This window comes from Orcinus orca, chromosome 5 (genome assembly GCF_937001465.1).
Source record: "Orcinus orca chromosome 5, mOrcOrc1.1, whole genome shotgun sequence".
Lineage (NCBI taxonomy): Eukaryota > Metazoa > Chordata > Mammalia > Artiodactyla > Delphinidae > Orcinus > Orcinus orca.
Window position 1 is genome coordinate 65,719,366 of NC_064563.1, and position 18,823 is coordinate 65,738,188.

The 18,823-nt window shown below is 35.8% G+C and overlaps 1 protein-coding gene across 6 annotated transcripts in view; it reads left to right on the forward strand.

The window, feature by feature from the left end:
* Positions 1-18,823, forward strand: part of KLHL24 (kelch like family member 24) — a 39,533-nt gene that overhangs the window by 8,683 nt on the left and 12,027 nt on the right. For 4 of the 6 annotated variants that reach the window (XM_033403125.2, XM_049709930.1, XM_033403122.2 and 1 more), the window contains 3 exons: positions 1,734-2,714; positions 14,036-14,220; positions 15,373-15,491. In XM_033403125.2, the coding sequence (XP_033259016.1) occupies positions 1,795-2,714; positions 14,036-14,220; positions 15,373-15,491 (1,224 nt within the window). In that variant the 5' untranslated portion in view covers positions 1,734-1,794. Of the gene's footprint in view, positions 1-926; positions 1,000-1,733; positions 2,715-5,613; positions 5,691-14,035; positions 14,221-15,372; positions 15,492-18,823 lie in introns of those variants that run through there. The other 2 variants (XM_033403124.2, XM_033403126.2) reach the window with 2 other exon arrangements.

Consider the following 18,823-nt stretch of genomic DNA (forward strand, 5'->3'; position numbering starts at 1 on the left):
AAAAGAGAGTAGGAGTAGAAGAACCACCTTAAAAATCAAAATTTAAGAGAATTGATAGCTATAGTCCAGTGCCTCAATCCATCAGTTACCTATTCAGAGCCGTTTTTGAGGGAGATTTGAGTATGTTTCTTATCAGTGAAAGGGAGCAGGGCATAAATAACATACATTTAAAAAAATCTAAAAACCCAGTACTATATAATTATAGTGCAGATTTTGGGTAAAATAGAGGCAGACAGAAGATAAATAAATACTTATCATTTGACATACGTGCCTCCTTTTTTCTATGCCTAGATGTAATGATACTTAAATTTTTTTATTTTCTTTGCGTATTTTTAAAAATATTTATTTATTTGGTTGTGGCAGGTGGGCTCCTTAGTTGTGGCACATAGACTCCTTAGTTGCGGCTCACCAGCTTCTTGGTTGCAGCATGTCGGCTCCTTAGTTGCGGCATGCATATGGGATCTAGTTCCCTGACCAGTGATCGAACCCGGGACCCCTGTATTGGGAGTGCAGAGTCTTATCCACTGCACCCCTCTTTGCATATGTTTTTTGTTTGTATGTTTTTTGTGTATTTTTTTTCCTTTTCCAGCAGTAAAAACATTTATACATACATACATCTATACTATAATTTGTGCCTACGTAGCATACAGAGAGCTTCATAAGTCTCCCAGCTGCTTTAGATAAAAATTCTTAGAGACCTACGTAGAGTGGGGAGAATCTGAGAAAAATTCTTATCAGATACCCCTAGTCCAGCTCTAACTCTTGCTTCAGTTTTTTTTTTAACATCTTTATTGGAGTATGATTGCTTTACAATGGTGTGTTAGTTTCTGCTGTATGACAAAATGAATCAGCTATACATATACATATATCCCCATATCTCCTCCCTCTTGTGTCTCCCTCCCACCCTCCCTATCCCACCCCTCTAGGTGGACACACAGCACCGAGCTGATCTCCCTGTGCTATGCGGCTGCTTCCCACTACCTATCTGTTTTACATTTGGTAGTGTATTTATACCCTTTTGCATATGTTTTGATATCTGCTTTTTACTTACTACCTGGTTAATGCTTCCCCATGTCATTAAATAGTCTATATAGTTTTTAATGGCTGCAGGGACTGTGTTCCATCCTTAATATGTACTATGGTTTAACTAATCCGCTATTGTAGGGTACTTAGGTTGTTTTAAGTATTTTCTATTAATACAGCATTGAACAACTATAGATAAATCTTTCCGTATAATCCTGATTATTTCCTTAGGATAGATTGCTAGAAAGCAATCTATCTACTTACTGTTCAAACAACATACATATTTTTAAAGGCCATTGATAGATATAGCTGAATTCTTCTTAGCAGCACTATGTTAAAATAATAAACATTTATATTAGGGTTTGAATGTACTCAAGTTCTGTGTCTTACAGCATTCTGACTTAACTCTACATTCAGTAACTGAAACCCAGTTGTGTAAAAGGGAAACAGAAGGTTATTAGTAATTCACAACTTACATAGCATCTTTTCAACTGGGGGGGTTTAAGGACTACTATTGCAAATTACCCCTAATGTTCTAATTGTATAAATTTTTATTTATCAGTTTTTATTAAAATGAGATATAGTGCTCTAAAGCCTGTATGAAATATATTGATTGTGTAATTTTATTGTAGTGTTTACATCAAAATGAAATGTCAGTTGAGTACTGAACTTTCTACATATTGAAATGGGTTAATTTTTTTTACTTTTAGCCACATAAGGAAGATCCTTAACAGTTATTTCTCAACAATTATATAGTCAACTGATGTAACAATGGTACTAATATTGGGACGAAGACTAAACAGAGAGGATCTCGGAGTGCGTGATTCACCAGCAACAAAGCGTAAAGTTTTTGAAATGGACCCTAAATCTCTGACAGGCCGTGAGTTTTTTGACTTCTCTTCAGGATCATCCCATGCTGAAAACATACTCCAGATATTTAATGAATTCCGAGATAGTCGTTTGTTCACAGATGTTATCATTTGTGTGGAAGGAAAAGAATTTCCTTGCCATAGAGCTGTTCTCTCAGCCTGTAGTAGCTACTTCAGAGCTATGTTTTGTAATGACCACAGGGAAAGCCGAGAAATGTTGGTTGAGATCAATGGTATTTTAGCTGAAGCTATGGAATGTTTTTTGCAGTATGTTTATACTGGAAAAGTGAAGATCACTACAGAGAATGTACAGTATCTCTTTGAAACATCAAGCCTTTTTCAGATTAGTGTTCTCCGTGATGCATGTGCCAAGTTCTTGGAGGAGCAACTTGATCCTTGCAATTGCTTAGGAATCCAGCGCTTTGCTGATACCCATTCCCTCAAAACACTCTTCACAAAATGCAAGCATTTTGCATTACAGACTTTTGAGGATGTGTCCCAGCATGAAGAATTTCTTGAGCTTGACAAAGATGAACTTATTGATTATATTTGTAGTGATGAACTTGTCATTGGCAAAGAGGAGATGGTTTTTGAAGCCGTCATGCGTTGGGTCTATCGTGCTGTTGATCTGAGAAGACCACTATTACATGAGCTCCTGACACATGTGAGACTCCCGCTGTTGCATCCCAACTACTTTGTTCAGACAGTTGAGGTGGACCAACTGATCCAGAATTCTCCTGAGTGTTATCAGCTGTTGCATGAAGCAAGACGGTACCACATACTTGGGAATGAAATGATGTCCCCAAGGACAAGGCCACGCAGGTAAGAAGACTGTTTACATATTAACTACAATATAATTAACAAAAATTTTTGTTTTTAAAATATTTTAAAACTTCCTGAGTGTAATCTCAGTGTAGTCATTTATATGTATCATCTGCATGTTGCTTTATATAATTTGAGATTTGTTTTGGATTACAAATCATTAGAATTTCTCTCCCAGTGAAGACTAGATTCAACAATAGCATTTTTCGTTACTGTTATTCTGAGCTACGAGATGGCACTGCAGAGGGTCTTTGCAGCTATGTATGTTTCAACATATTTAATTTCTCTTAACCTTTGTAGGGTAACAAATTTATTCCACTTTTTTTTTCCCTAAAGATCTTTGGATGTAAGGTAGCTAGACTTTGTTAGACTCTGTTGGACTGCCTCTACTTATAAAAAACAATTTGTATATTCACAGACTAACCGTTTTCCTAACAGATAGCATGAAATATAGAGGTGAAGTAAGTAAGCTAATATAGATTGAGGGGGTTCTCAGATGTAAAACCAAGGCTTCAGATCTTTTCTCATTGCCACAGTTACTAGATTTGAAACACCTATAGATTTTAATTCATAAATTGTAGAAAAATAATCTCTATGCCTTAATAAGGGAAGGAATAGTATTAAACGTGTTTTACTGTGAATAAGCCAAAATTGGCTATTGTGAGAAATATTATAGTAAAGAATCTTTTAAATATTTTCCTAACAAAGCTAACTTTTTTGGTGTGTTTGGTAAAAAACACATAACATAAAATTTACCATCCTAACCATTTTTAAGTGTACTGTTTAATAGTGTTAAATATATTCACATTGTGTGAAACTGATGTTTATTTTCCCATACCACCTCCACTTTTTCTATAAATTTACTATAGCGTAGCTCTCAAACCACATTTTTGGCATTGATTTTGATTATCATTCTTTTGGCATGTGATTAAAATTCAGCATATTGTGAGATAGCATGTTTTTAATTAAAATTCAGCATACTGTGAGATAACATGTCTTTAAAATCTACACTAGTTTGGATATAGCAATATTTAATCTGTTTCTTCATATGTAAAATGAAAATTATGATAAATGGTGCTTACTTCACAGGTTTTGCCATTGAAACTATTTAACGCAGTAATCCTTAAGCTTCTCAGCATAGAAAGTGGTACATAGGAAGTGCTTTAAAAATTATTGGCCATTATTATTTATATAGTGTAGTGTTGGTCTGACCCACTTTAAGAAAACTCCCAGTACTTTACAGTGTGAACTTCTTTATAAATTGGATACAATATTGAGTAACTATTATTACAAAAATTAACGTAGGGGCTTCCCTGGTGGCGCAGTGGTTGGGAATCTGCCTGCCAATGCAGGGGACACGGGTTCGAGCCCTGGTCTGGGAAGATCCCACATGCCGTGGAGCAGCTAAGCCCGTGAGCCACAACTACTGAGCCTGCGCGTCTGGAGCCTGTGCTCCACAACGGTAGAGGCCGCGACAGTGAGAGGCCCGCACACTGCAATGAAGAGTGGCCCCCACTCGCCGCAACTGGAGAAAGCCCTCGCACAGAAACGAAGACCCAACACAGCCAAAAATAAATTTATTTTTTAAAAAAAATTAACGTAATATTTCTTCGTATTAGGGTTAGAGTGCATTTTCTCTTCAAAGTCAGGCTACTTTAGTTAAAAGTAATTGTTTTATAAGAAAGAAATATAAGGACTTCCCTAGTGATGCAGTGGTTAAGAATCCGCCTGCCAATGCAGGGTACACGGGTTTGACCCCTGGTCTGGGAAGAACCCACATGCTGTGGAGCGACTAAGCCCGTGAGCTACAACTACTGAGCCTGCACTCTAGAGCCCGTGAGCCACAAATACTGAGCCTGTGCACCACAACTACTGAAGCCCACGTGCCTAGAGCCTGTGCTCCGCAACGAAGAGTAGCCCCCATTTGCCGCAACTAGAGAAAGCCCGCACGCAGCGACGAAGACCCAACGCAGCCAAAAAAAATAAAACAAATTTAAAAAAAAGAAATATAAAATACTTTACTCCTAGTCTTTTAACAAAGAACAAAAACTGCAGTTTTATTCTATAAAATATACTGATGATTTTTTTTAAGTTCTTCCATTTAGGACTGTTAAGAGACTTCGACTGAGCCTGAGAATGTGACAGACCAAGGTTCTTAAATGTATTACTTAAGAAAGCTAAACAGCTTTGGGACTGTTCCAGAACTTTTCTGGGCAAACAGGGTCTTTCCAAGGGTAGAATCGTATACTTTTACAAACAGAATCCCCTGTGGCAGACTGAATGGTTTTGGGTCAAATAGAGTTAATAATATCTATCCCCCATATCTCCCATCTGCATAGGATTAGAATAGGGACCAAGGAATATATGTTGTAGAATCAAAAGTCATTTATATTAAAATTATTTGTTTATAAAGATATGACCGGAATGAAATCAGAGTACAGCCTAAAGGTAATTAGCCTTACGTTATAACTAGAGAATTTTCTGATTTTCTTAGTTATTTGATTTACAAAATTACAATTTTAAGGGATCCAATTTTTAAGGGAACCAATCCATTTCATACAGTGAAACACATCTATATAAGATTATGATATCACTTTTCTTTAGGAGGCCAGCAGGAAAAAAATCAAACTATAGTTTTATTGAATTTGCAAACTATTGTAAATATAATAGCAGATATTTATTTTATGTAAATCTTATATTTTATGTATTACGTGAGGAATCTGGAGGAATCCTTTATTTTACAACTATGCCATCACCTTCTATCCTTTATATTCTGTCTTCCACTTACGTGTTACTGCATGTTAGTACTAATCACTACGAATTTCCTTATCTGAACAATATGTATTATTTATACAGGTTCTCATCTTTCTGAGAAGCTACAAACTTTGTAAGAGGAGTGATGCCTCCACTTCTTCAACTGCAGCTCACTCCTCTGACTTCTGCTCCAGTCAGTCTACTGAAACTCCTCTCAATCAGGTCATCAGTGACCTTCTGTTTGTTATTTGTTAGCCTCTTTTCAGTCTTTATTCACCTTGATCTCTGTTTAGGATCTGACATTTTTAATTGCTTTAATCTGTCTTGAAACTCTCTTCCATTAGCTTCAGGAGTACAATTTCCCTCATGGTCCTCTTCTCTAGCTACTCATTTTCAATTTGATAGCACTTTTTCTAGTGTCTGAAATGTTGATATTCCCTTGGTTAATCTCTCTTCGTCTTGCCTTGATACTTTCCTAGATGATCTCATCTATTCTCATGGTTTTGATTACCATGCTTGCTATTGACTATCAAAACTATATCTCCAGCCCAGACTTTTTCATTTGTTCAGTCATTCAGCCAATGTTTTTTTTTAATTATATACATATAGTTATACATATATAAAATATATATATTTACTTGAAGATGCATCTTTAAAACAATAACATAGGCAAAATTAACCTCAAAGTTAAGAATAATTCTTTCATATTATTTAATATCCAATCCATATTCATATTTCCCCAGTCTTTTCCAAACTGTCCTTTAATGAACCTGGATCCAGTCCAGGACTACTTATTGCACCTGGTTATTTCCATGAAGTCTTTTATTTCAAAAGTTTCTTTTTTATGATTCTGACTTGTTCATGGTCAAGTTGACCAGAAAAATATCCCACCTTCTGTATTAGTCTGATTGCTTCCTTATGGTGTCACTTAGCTGCATTTAGCTGTTTCCTGGAAACTGGAAGTTAGCTTCAGCTCGATGGAGACAAGTTAAATATTTTTGATTAGAATTCATCCTAGGTAATGTATATATCACATTGCATCACGTTGGGAGACACAGCGTATCTGGTTGTTCCACCATTAGTGATGGCAAAGATCAGCTCTGGATTAGGGTAGTGACAGTCCCATCCCACCACTGTGCAGTTAGGTTATACTCTTCACATCATCCAGTATTTCTTTAGTGTTTATTGTGTGCCAAGTATTTTCCAGAGCTCAAGCCATACTGGATAGTCTGCCTATATACATCCATGTGTCTCAAATGGCAGAAAAAAACCCAAGATACATTATATTAGAAGTGGAGTGTGATGGCAGGTTTCTAGGAAGAGGCTATAGAACATAAGACCATGAAAACTTTGATAATCGGTACTGCCAGTTGTAAACCTTGGGTATATAAAGAAGAAATAGTGGAGACCAATCACAGAAGGAGTAAAGCTTAGGAATAGTTGTTTTTACTAATATATGTTATACAACTTTAAATTTCTGTACTAATGTATAATAGTGTTTTTAATAAACACATAGTGCAAGCCCCACGATGTGTCAAAAGTACTGGCTTCAGAATCAGATAGACCTCTGGACTAGAACCTAGCTCTAATAACTAGTTAATTCTGTGATGCTGGGCAAAGCACTTTAACTTCTCTATGTGTCAGTTTCCTCATCTGTAAAATAAGCATAATACCATCTACCTTGTAAGATTGTTGTGAGGACTAGAACTGTCATATGAAAAATGCATAACCTAGTATTTGACACAAAAATGCTTAATAAAAATTATTGCTGGTTTTGTGAATAATCAAAATACATTTTAAATTTGAGCTATACTGTTATAGAATAGGAAATGTGGTTTGAGAGACAGAAATGCTTGCTATCAAATGGTTTATTTTAAGTATAAATTGTTCATACTATGGAAAAATATCTGCCACACTCCATTAAACAATAGAGATAGCTAAGATTTAATAAGTTCATCACTTTGAGTTTGGAATTGGTTAATTAAGTACTTGTCTCTTCTAATACTTTCTACTACCTCTTGTCTGATAAGCAGTTACTATATATATACTATATAATGAAAATAGGAACCTGATTGTCATAATGAGGACAAGGTTCAAGTTCTTATTGAGTAAATCAGTGAGAAGACTAAGGTTAAGATTTTTTTTAAGAAATAAAATTTTAGAACTGAGTGTTCTGAATTTTTGTTCCAGTCCCTTTTAAGACTGATAATCTACTATATCATCGGATGCATGATTTACCATTTTTATACATGTTAGTTCATTGTTATTTTGAATTCATTTTTACATAAAAGTACTGTATACATGCCTAAGTCTCACTCTACTTGACCCTTGATATATCAGTTCTCATCCCAAAGGATATCTCCCTGTTACCAGTATTTTTTAACTTTTTAGAAATATTCTTTGCATATAGAAGTATGTGTGTGTGTGTGTGTGTGTGTGTGTGTGTGTGTATGTATGTACACATACGTCTCTACTGTTTTTTATACAGACCGTAGTGTACTTCTCTCACAGTTCCTGCACCTTGTTTTTAATCACTTAAAAATATCTTGGAGTTGGGCTTCCCTGGTGGCGCAGTGGTTGGGAGTCCGCCTGCCAATGCAGGAGACACGGGTTCGTGCCCTGGTCCGGGAAGATCCCACATGCCATGGAGCGGCTGGGCCCGTGAGCCATGGCCGCTGAGCCTGCGCGTCTGGAGCCTGTGCTCTGCAACGGGAGAGGCCACAACAGTGAGAGGCCCGCGTACCGAAAAAAAATCTTGGAGGTTGTTCTATATTAGCACTTATAGGTCTTCATTCTTTTTTTTTTTACTCTTCATTATGGAAAATTTCAAATTCATTCTTTTTAAAGAGATGTATAGTATCACATTTATGGATACCATAATTTATTTAATCCATCTCTTGGTGATGGACATTTGGGTTGTTTCCAGATTTTTTTCATTGCAAACAGTGCTCAGTGAATATTCTTATACATATGTCTGATAATTTATAGCATAAATTACTAGAAGTGGAATTGCTCAGTCAGAGGTTATGCGCATTTTAAATTTTGGTAGATATTGTAAAAATTGACTTCCAATTTATACTTCATCTAAAAATACGAAAGTCCCTATTTCTTCACTCCTTTCCCAGCACAGTGTATTATTAGTTTTTGTAAATCTTTGCTACTCTGGAAAGTGAAAATTTATATCCCATAATTTTGATTTGCCTTTCTTTAATGTGGAAGATTGAGCCTCTTTTCCTGAGTTTGAAAACCATTTGTAGGTTGTTTTTTTCTGCAGTTCATTGAACTCTAGTGTATCAGAATTCTGATTGCAAGTAATTGAAACCAGCTCACCAGCTGTAAGCATAGAAGGCAGATATATGTATTAAAAGGGTCCAGGAAGTCGTTATCTTGTAGAACCTGAGGGCAGAAATTCAACAGGACTTCCAAGAAGACTAGAACAGGCTACGGAAAAGCCATCAGAAACCAAGCTGTGTCTTCTTCAGGCTTGCCTCTGCTTTTCTCTGCATGTCTGCATCATTCTCTCTCACTAGTCTGGTTGAATATGACCACTCATGGGATTTGGTTTCTATATTACAAGTTCAGTCACTCAGAGAGACTGAATGTCTCCCATCTCATGTGGAGAGATAATCTCTGATTCAGCTAGACAGCCTTCTCTGAACGGTTACCTGTGGCCTTGGGAGCAGGATCATGTAGCAGAAAAGTGATAGCAGAAATGCTTGTCCCATATGTAAGAGCAGACAACCCAGTAGTGGCTATTAATAGAAAGGTATGGGTTTTCTCCTTTTTTCTTTCTTAACTTGAGGCAAAAAGAGGGGGTGGAGTAATTTATGTTAATTGTAGATAAAAAATAATATCCATATTCCCTTCTCCGAGAGGTAGCACTGTGGCATTTGGCTTTATTCTTCCCTTTTATTCTCTAGGAATTTATTATTTCTTTTACAAAGTTGTAATCTATTTCATAGTTTGCTGTTATTATTTAATAGATGGTAAACATGTTTTCATGACATGAAATCTACAGTGAACCATAGCCATCCCACCCAAATTTGAACTCTTCCTGATTTTTTACCAGTAAGTGAGATGAACATCTTTGTGGCTATATAATCACATCTGTGATCAGCTCCTGATAATAAATTCTTATATAATTGCTTATTTTTAAGAGTAAACATTTTGAATCTTTCAGTACAACCATTTCTTTATAGAACCCATTCTGTCTGTTCCAGTTTCAGGTGGAAAGCCTTACCACACAAGCTGAAACTGTCCTTACTAAGTTTAGAAAGCCATTAGGTTTATGGCTGGCATAAGCCTCTTAAGGGGTCATTTATATTCGTTTATATTGATGAACCATAATCCAGTGATTCCTCTAGGCTTAGAAACTTTTTTTTTTTTTGATACAGTAAGATCAGACTGTTAGGGGCAGATTTAATGTTAATTATGAGAGACTGATTAACTCATTTATCTTTTAGTTTATATACATGTATTGGCAATAAGAAGTGGAACTGTCAAACAGACTAGATATTTTAAGTCACCCTTTCCAGCATATTCTCTTACTATGTGCAGGTTACCAGTTGAGAAACCAAAGTTTTCAAAAAGGTTGTTTAGAATCCAAACAAAGGGATCTAGTAGGTCTTTAGAACCAGAGTCTTCTCAGCTAGTATGGCTTGAGAAAGTCTCACCTACCATAAAATATTCTTACCAAAAACCCAGTAATGTTCTAGTTAGCTTAGCTAAGGTTTCTCTTTTCCTTTAGACAATAACTTGAATGGGCACAGAAAATGTTTGCCTCTGTGATTATTATTTACTCTTTCATTCATTTGTTCACTCATTTACTTATTGTTTCTAGGGCTGACCAATCCCCTCTTTTGATATATAGTTAATATATTAAGTTTATTAACTGTCATATCCTGCAGACTAGAGAGCCATTTGCTCTCTTTATGGCTTAAAGTATCATATCTCTATTTAAGTTCAGTTTTTGGTGTGATGGCTTGGTTTTCAGGTATTTTTGAGTCTTGGAATGGTAAATAGACTATGTCACTAACACCTCCCCCTTCTCCCTTCCAACTTCCCACTATATGGAAACATTTCCTTTTGTGTTTTTTAAATATATTGTTATTTTTCTTATTAGCCAGGATCACCTTTTGACCCCCCCTTTTTTTTTAAGATATTGTTTGTTTGTTTGTTTGTTTTATTTTTTTTTTGCGGTATGGGGGCCTCTCACTGCTGTGGCCTCTCCCGTTGCGGAGCACAGGCTCCAGACGCGCAGGCTCAGCGGCCATGGCTCATGGGCCCAGCCGCTCCACGGCATGTGGGATCTTCCCGGACCGGGGCACGAACCCATGTCCCCTGCATCGGCAGAGGGACTCTCAAGCATTGTGCCACCAGGGAAACCCTGTTTGTTTTTTTAAATGAATTTATTATTTATTTTTGGCTGTGTTGGGTCTTAGTTTCTGTGCGAGGGCTTTCTCTAGTTGCGGTGCGCGGGCCTCTCACTGTCGCGGCCTTCTCTTGTTGCAGAGCACAGGCTCCAGACGCGCAGGCTCAGTAGCTGTGGTGCACGGGCTTGGTTGCTCCGCGGCATGTGGGATTTTCCCAGACCAGGGCTCGAACCCGTGTTCCCTGCATTGGCAGGCAGATTCTCAACCACTGCGCCACCAGGGAAGCCCTGAACCCTTTTTGTTGATGAAAGTTAGTTTGGCAGTTCATCTGTCTCTGGCATGTTTGCATTGATAATAAGTAGGTCTGTTATTTCAGCTAGCAAGTCCTTTATTTCACCTTTTGAGATTTTTAACTGAACCTGGTAATTACTATCCATTTTACTGATTAGGTTTAGAATATTCTGTGGATTTATAATTATTTTATCTTTCACATAAATCAAAGAATGTGACTTTTTAATTTGATCTTTTCTCAAGTTTATGATAAAAGAGTGTGATGGCTTTTTAAAAAATATTTACCAATGTAGAAAAAAGAGAATTTGCTTGTCCCACTTTCATAGGAACAAATGGTGAGACGTAATACTAAAGCAGCAAATATTTGTTAGTCACAGCAGAAAATCAGAATTTTCATTTAAAAGGGTTAATAAAGTAACATTCACCCTAAAAAATAGATTGCATGGGTATCCAGAATTTTATTCATCCTATACTATCATCTTGGCCACTTTTTTATTCTAGTCACCGTTATCAGCTGCAGCAATTCATTTCCTTTGAGGCAATCATCTTCCTGCCTGAGATAAGTATTTTTCTGAGCTCAAGAAATAAAAATAACTATTTTATTGAGTTAACAGTCTCTAATGAGAACACCAGATTTGTCTCTAATTAAGTTAAAAGCCATTTGGTTGCAAATAAGACCTTCAGTCAGGCAAAATTACTAGTTTGCTGATCCTTTCAGATACTTACACATATAGACACTAAAATAATCCCTTATTTAGTGAGACTAAATGTTTTAGCCATTAGCTTTTTGTGCTGTTTTCTCTTCTTGTTCCAAGGTGCAAAACAGACAATATATGTTTACTGGGCTAAGAAGTCTTGAAAAAGCAAGCAAGTGCAAGCAAAGGGAAAGTATAAAACAAGTAAACTGCTATAAGGAAAGTATAAAACAAAATTCTGTCAAAATTCTATGTAATAATTAACTTCATTTTGTATTAAAACTATTAGGAGTGACTGAACCCCAGTGACAGTATTTAACAATTTTTGTTTTGTTCAATCAGTAAATAAGACTTTGAGGAATATCACCTGGGTTTGTCTCAGAAGTATTTTAAGTAAGATTTTAGGAAATAATACTTCTATGGAAAGAAGGATAAATTAGTCATTAGTTATACTACTAAGTGTCTGGTGTTGTCCACTATTTACTTTTAATATTTTCATTTGGGAATTATTTGGAAAATAGTAAATATTATTGATAGTATTTGAGTCCTTCTGATAATATTTTACTATATTCTAGGTTAGGGTAATATAATTTGCTGGGTTCCTGAAAGTAATTTTTATTGCATCTGTGAACAAAATTCTTTTCTACAGTATATATTTTTGATTTTATAATGGAAAAAGTATGCCTGGCATGGACTAGGTGAATGATTGTTAGTTGAAATAGCTGTAAGTGTAGCTAGAATATAGCAGCTCTGTTAAAGGGACATACCAATGTCGCTTTACTTTGTTTTTTTCTAGTGTAATTGTAAAACATCACTCTAAAACTACAAATAAGTGTTCTGATGTTGTCTTTTTTCCCTCCACATTTAAGTAAGAGAAGAGGCATTGTTAGCATTTTTCTTTGTGAGACTTAATATCGTAGCAGACATAAAATGCAATTACAAGACTTTTTCATTTCCATGAGCCTTATGAACAAAAAGAAAAGTCTTGGATAAGCTTTTAGTTTTTCCTGTCAGTATCTTTTTAAACTACAAAGTAAAAGAAGCCAGTAATTAACGTAAACTTTGGATTCCCTTAGTGCTCTTAAAAGTTGTCTTTTCCACTCTAAAAGTAGCCCATGCTCATTATTGTTTTGAAAATTTGTGTTGATATAAAGGAGGAAGCCACACAATCCAGAGAAAACCATCATTAGCACTTTGGTATGCTCTCTCCAGACACATTATTTACATAGTATTGATCAGACCTTCTGTACATTTTTCATCTTGCTTTTTTCCTTTAGCATTCTTTGTTATAAACTCTGTTAACATCTTTAGTGACCACCCAACACCTTGAACTGGATTACCTTAATTTACTTAACTTTAGAAAAATTACTTTTAGGGAATTCCCTGGCAGTCCAGTGGTTAGGACTCTGCGCTTTCACTGCCTAGGGCTCAGGTTCAGTCCCTCGTTGGGGAGCTAAGATCCCGCAAGCCACGAGGTACAGCCAAAAAAAAGTTTATTTATTTATTTTTGTTTTGCGGTACGCGGGCCTCTCACTGTTATGGCCTCTCCCGTTGCGGAGCACAGGCTCCGGACGCGCAGGCTCAGCGGTCATGGCTCACGGGCCCAGGCGCTCCACGGCATGTGGGATCTTCCCGGACCGGGGCACGAACCTGTGTCCCCTGCATCAGTAGGCGGACTCTCAACCACTGCGCCACCAGGGAAGCCCAAGTTTATTTTTAAAACTAGTGTCTGAACAAGTACATATACTTCTCTAAAGGGTACTTAGATTGTACTGTGAATGTTTTTTTAGAACTAGCAATCTGATGAAAAAGCTCCGTTTTCCTACACTTAGAAAAAGTGCATTATCTTACCTTGTGTGGTTATGCATATCTGAATTGCTGCAAGACTGCATTTGAAAGTCATCCTTGATATTACCAGGGTTCCAATTGAATTAGGTAGGATCTTTGGACCATTTTATAACTTTTAAGGTAAAACTCATAGAAAAAAATACCCATAGAAATTTTCTGTGGAAAGATGATATCACTAAATCCCTTGTAAATGTTCTCAAAGTCAGTAAATTAGCAAGCTGTATTAGTTGGCATATACTGAGAGAATAAACAGTTCACTTTATAATAGTGTTCTACTTTCTTTATGACAATGGTATGCTTTTAGGGTTTTAAACAATCTTGAGGGTATTTTAATTTTGCATTCTTATAATAATTATTTTAGGTCAACTGGCTATTCTGAGGTGATAGTTGTCGTTGGAGGCTGTGAACGAGTTGGAGGATTTAATCTTCCATACACTGAGTGCTATGATCCTGTGACAGGAGAGTGGAAGTCTTTGGCTAAGCTTCCAGAATTTACCAAATCAGAGTATGCGGTCTGTGCTCTAAGGAATGACATTCTTGTTTCAGGTAAATAAAGAATTATTACAGTAGCTACTTTTAATTTAATCACAGCTTGGCCATTTTAAACCATAAGTGTCAAAAGAAAACAGTGAAAGTAGATATGCCCACCTTAGGCAGATCATATTATACAACAAATAAAACTGAAAATGACTTTTTGCTCTTAAAAACAGGCACAAGATGATGCAGAATGATTTACAAAAGATTCCCCAGAAAATGCCTTCAACTATATCATATTTTTTAAATTTATTTTATTGATTTACAATGTTGTGTTAATATCTACTGTATAACAAAGTGATTCAGTTATCATATATAAATTCTTTTTCATATTCTTTTCCATTTTGGTTTATCACAGGATATTGACTATGTTCCCTGCACTAAACAATAGGCCATATCGTATTTTAAATGCTCTCAAATGCATATAGAATATGGTACAATTTTTAAAACTTTTACCTGTTTACTTTGTTTTAAGGAACACAGTAACGTATGCAAAATGAAAAGTACTCAGTTAATCATCTCTAATCCACCCATGTTTTCTGAAATTCTCCCCGTTTATGAAATAGGATTTTCCTTAAAATTCTTAACTTGAACTTTTATTATAATATGTGATATGTTACCTCTAAAATCAAACAGACAATAAAGTGACAGACTTATATACAAAGTATAACTATAGGATCTATAATCTGAAGTTTAATTAAGTTTGTTGATTAATTTGTTAGTTAAATTTAATTTTACCACCTTTGCAGGTTACTATATTACTACACGTTGAACAATATAACAACGCATACTTTATTTTGTACAATGGTATGCTTTTTAAAAAACGGGTGATTTTTAAAAATCTTTCTAGAATAACTCTTTTGTCTGGGTGCTTCTGTTGTCTGACTCTTAAATGAACAGTCTTACACATTTGGTAAATTCATATTCTGCATTTTATTATTTGGGACATATAGTTATTACTTCTCAGGATAACAACTGACAAAGTTAAATCTGCTCTGTAGAACCATTTGCATTTTAAGTTTTAAGAGGGTCCTTGTTTCATTTATTGAACTGAATCCTCAAATTCTCGGACTGGGTGAATAACTCAATGTTTTCATTATGCCTTTGGCAAAGATCCCTTGGTGATACACATGTTAGTGTGTGTGCATTGTTTTGCATTTAAAGGTGGAAGAATCAATGGCCGTGATGTCTGGATTTATAACTCACAGTTGAATATTTGGATCAGAGTTGCTTCTCTAAATAAAGGCAGATGGCGTCACAAAATGGCTGTCCTCCTTGGTAAAGTAAGAGAAACCACTTTTTATTATTATTGCTGTTACGTTTCCAGAATGAATACCACAGATGAATCCTTGATTTTACTCACCCTCTGGGTATTTTGAACTCAGATTGTATTTCCTTCCATTTCTAACCTCAATACATAAACTGAAGATATAAACAATTTGACACTGTACTTTTGAATGGATATTTTGTTCTCCCAACTAGGAATTTGTAGCAGTGCAGCACATTTCTCTTCTCAGGCACCAATGCGGTCTAAATGACTGAGAAGCACTGGAAAATAAAGCAGTTACATCAAGTACAAAAACAGGCCAATGTCTAATCCAAGCAATCTTTTTCCTTTTACTGACTTTGGCATTCAGGCCAAGATATATTTATGTAGAGTGATATTATTTTATCTTTTTTATTTGTACAAGTAGGGACAAAACAAATAAGTGTTAAGATAAACTCACCAACATATTTTAAAGCAAACTTATTATTGGCTGCAGCTAATAAATATGAAAAACATATAATTTGATTCTGGACCATTTACTGTCCTTAGGAACTTGAGAATCACTTGTAGACTAGTGATTTTTGAATCACTAGTAGACTAGTAACTTTTTTGAAGTTAAATCTAATATAAAAAGCTATTACATAAAGCAGATAAAAATACAGCTGTGTATCAAGGGCTAACTTGGACTCTGTAGCCCTTCCCTGCCTCTGTCTCTATCATCTCCTCCAAAGCCACTTCAAATTAATGAGCAATCTAAATAAAAGCAGCGTACTTGCTCGCACATTTTTTTTTGAAGTATAGATGATTTACAATATTGTGTTCAAGTGTACAGCATAGTGATTCATGTTTTAGGGGTGTTGTTTGTTTGTTTGCAGCTTATATTCCATTATAGGTTATCATAAGATATTGAATATACTGCACGTATATATTTGTCTGGTCCCCTAGTACTCTCTTCTAAAAAGATTGCTGCCTCTTAAGCCCTCTCTTGAAGACATTTTAGAGCCACCAGTGAGAAAGCAGAACTGCTCTAGTTGGAACAGAGATAATGCCAGGAACCCTTCCTACTCAGCCACCCATCAGTTCTGATTCCCTCCTCCTATCTCCCCACAGAAAGGTCTTGAAATCGCTATACTATAGAGTACTAGAGCTTCTCAAAGCGCAGTTTGAAAGGTATTGTTAATTCCTAAGGGTATTAATCTACTGTGTTGCTGCTGTCTATAAGAGCAATGAAATAATGAGGACTTTGAGGTAGATGTAATGGAAATAAAATACTAATAGAGTATTTTCTAAAACCACTGGTTTGTTAGTACCTACTATATTATATACAGTTTTGGTAGCTATACCTCAAGGATGACAAAATATTACTGGAAAGTGGCAGCTAAAATAATTAAGGTGTTGAAAAGAGATGAGGTCTTACTAAAAACATTATAATTATTTAGTCTGAACATACAGAGGCATGTGAAAAAGATTGATGTCTCAAATATCGTATATGGATTGATGAACACAAATTTATTTGACAAATATTAGTATATTTGACTTGAAGGTGCCCAAAACTTGGAAGCACTAAATCAAGAAATAAAAGGAATCCTTCCTGCCTTACACAGCAAGTACTCAATTCATGGAAAACAGTTATCCCAAAAACTACAATATAGGCTGAATTCAAACACAGAAAGTTATTTAAAGTTGTAAATGCACTCTGTTAAGGAAACCTAGGATGATTTGGAATATAGAATCTTAGAGCAAGAAGGCATCTTAGAGAATATTTAATGTAACTTCTTTAGTTTACAAAGAAACTGAATCCAGAGAGATCAAGTCATTTGCCCAAGGTTGCACAGAAAGTGATAAAGCAGGGGTAAAAGCTCAGATTTTCCTAATCTAGAGGCCTTTTATCTTAAGGCACACAGCATATATTTTTAGTTTATGCAGGTAGGGGAATAGTAATAAAGTTTAATCTTCAAAATTATATTATGTGATAGGTACTATTATTGTCTACATTTTTAAATTGAGGAAATTAAGATGGAGTCTCAGAGAAGATAGGTGAACTGCCCAAGCAAGGTCTTACTTGCAGTGGCAGAGCTAAAGATGGACCTACCTCTCCTGATTTCAAAGCCCATACCTTTAAGTACTACATTGTGCCACAGTTTCCATACCCCTTCTAGCTGCATGACCTTGAATAAGTTACTTAACCTCTCTGGGCTGCCTGGTGTTGGGAGAACAAACCCACCAACAGATAATTTTCACATAATGTAAGAAATGCAAGATTGAAATAGCATTAGCTGCTGAGGAAATTTGGAAGAGTACAGAAAGAGATTTGTGGACACACTTGAATGACAATGTATAAAGTTTGGCCTTGACCCTTAGGCATTCATTGTTAAACTAGTAAAAGGAGTTGATGAGGTGTTTTAGGAAGATTAAGCTGTGGTTCAGAGAGTACAAGAGTGGAGACCAGGAGATTGAGAGGTGTGAAATGATATGGACCCCAAGGATGGTGGCAGTGGGAAACAAAAGGAAGGGACAGACGTGAGAGATGCTGTGAAAGAACGCTTGGTAGAACTTAATAGTTAATTAGATATGGATGCAGAAAAGAGTTGATGATGACTGTTCATTAAAAGAATTATAGGTGTTAAACAGGAGAGCTTTTTTTTTTCTTTTTTAGGAGAGCTTCTATAGGTTGAAAGTTTCTTGTATATCTTGTGATGCTTAATGGATTATTCTGCATGTAACTGATTTAATTAATGGCTTGTTGATTAGTTCATCTGCCCTACCTTCCTCATATTTGTGAAAAGAAAATGTACATGGAAGCCCTTTGAAATACACATTCTAGAGTTCATAATGTATCAGGTACTTTTCTAGGTACTGCAGGGACTAAATTAAAGAACAAGATAGGCCCTGCCTTCAAAGATCTCACAGTCTAGTAATCCTTACTTAATACTTTAGTTTCATAGCTTTTATTACTTTATAATATTCAAGTATTCTCACCATCCCTGAGTATGAGCATTTATGCTAAATCCTGTAATTCTCAGTGCAAGCAATATTGCTCCTAAGGGGATGAAGATTGGTTCTTGGGCGGGTGAAAAAAAATCATACTGTTTTGTGTATAAAGCACAGATACAATATATAACAGATATACAATATATCTGTGGTATTAAAAATTTCACTGGAGGGGGCTACTATGAAAAAAATGTCTAAAAAGGCTCTTTGGTGGTGGTGAGAGAATGATAATTTTTTTTAAAGGTCCAGAAACTGAGCTAAATATATTGCAATTACAGTTACCAAGGGCTTTTTAAAGGGGAGAGATCCCTTAATTCTTTCTTTTTTTTTTTTTTTTTGCGGTACACGGGCCTCTCA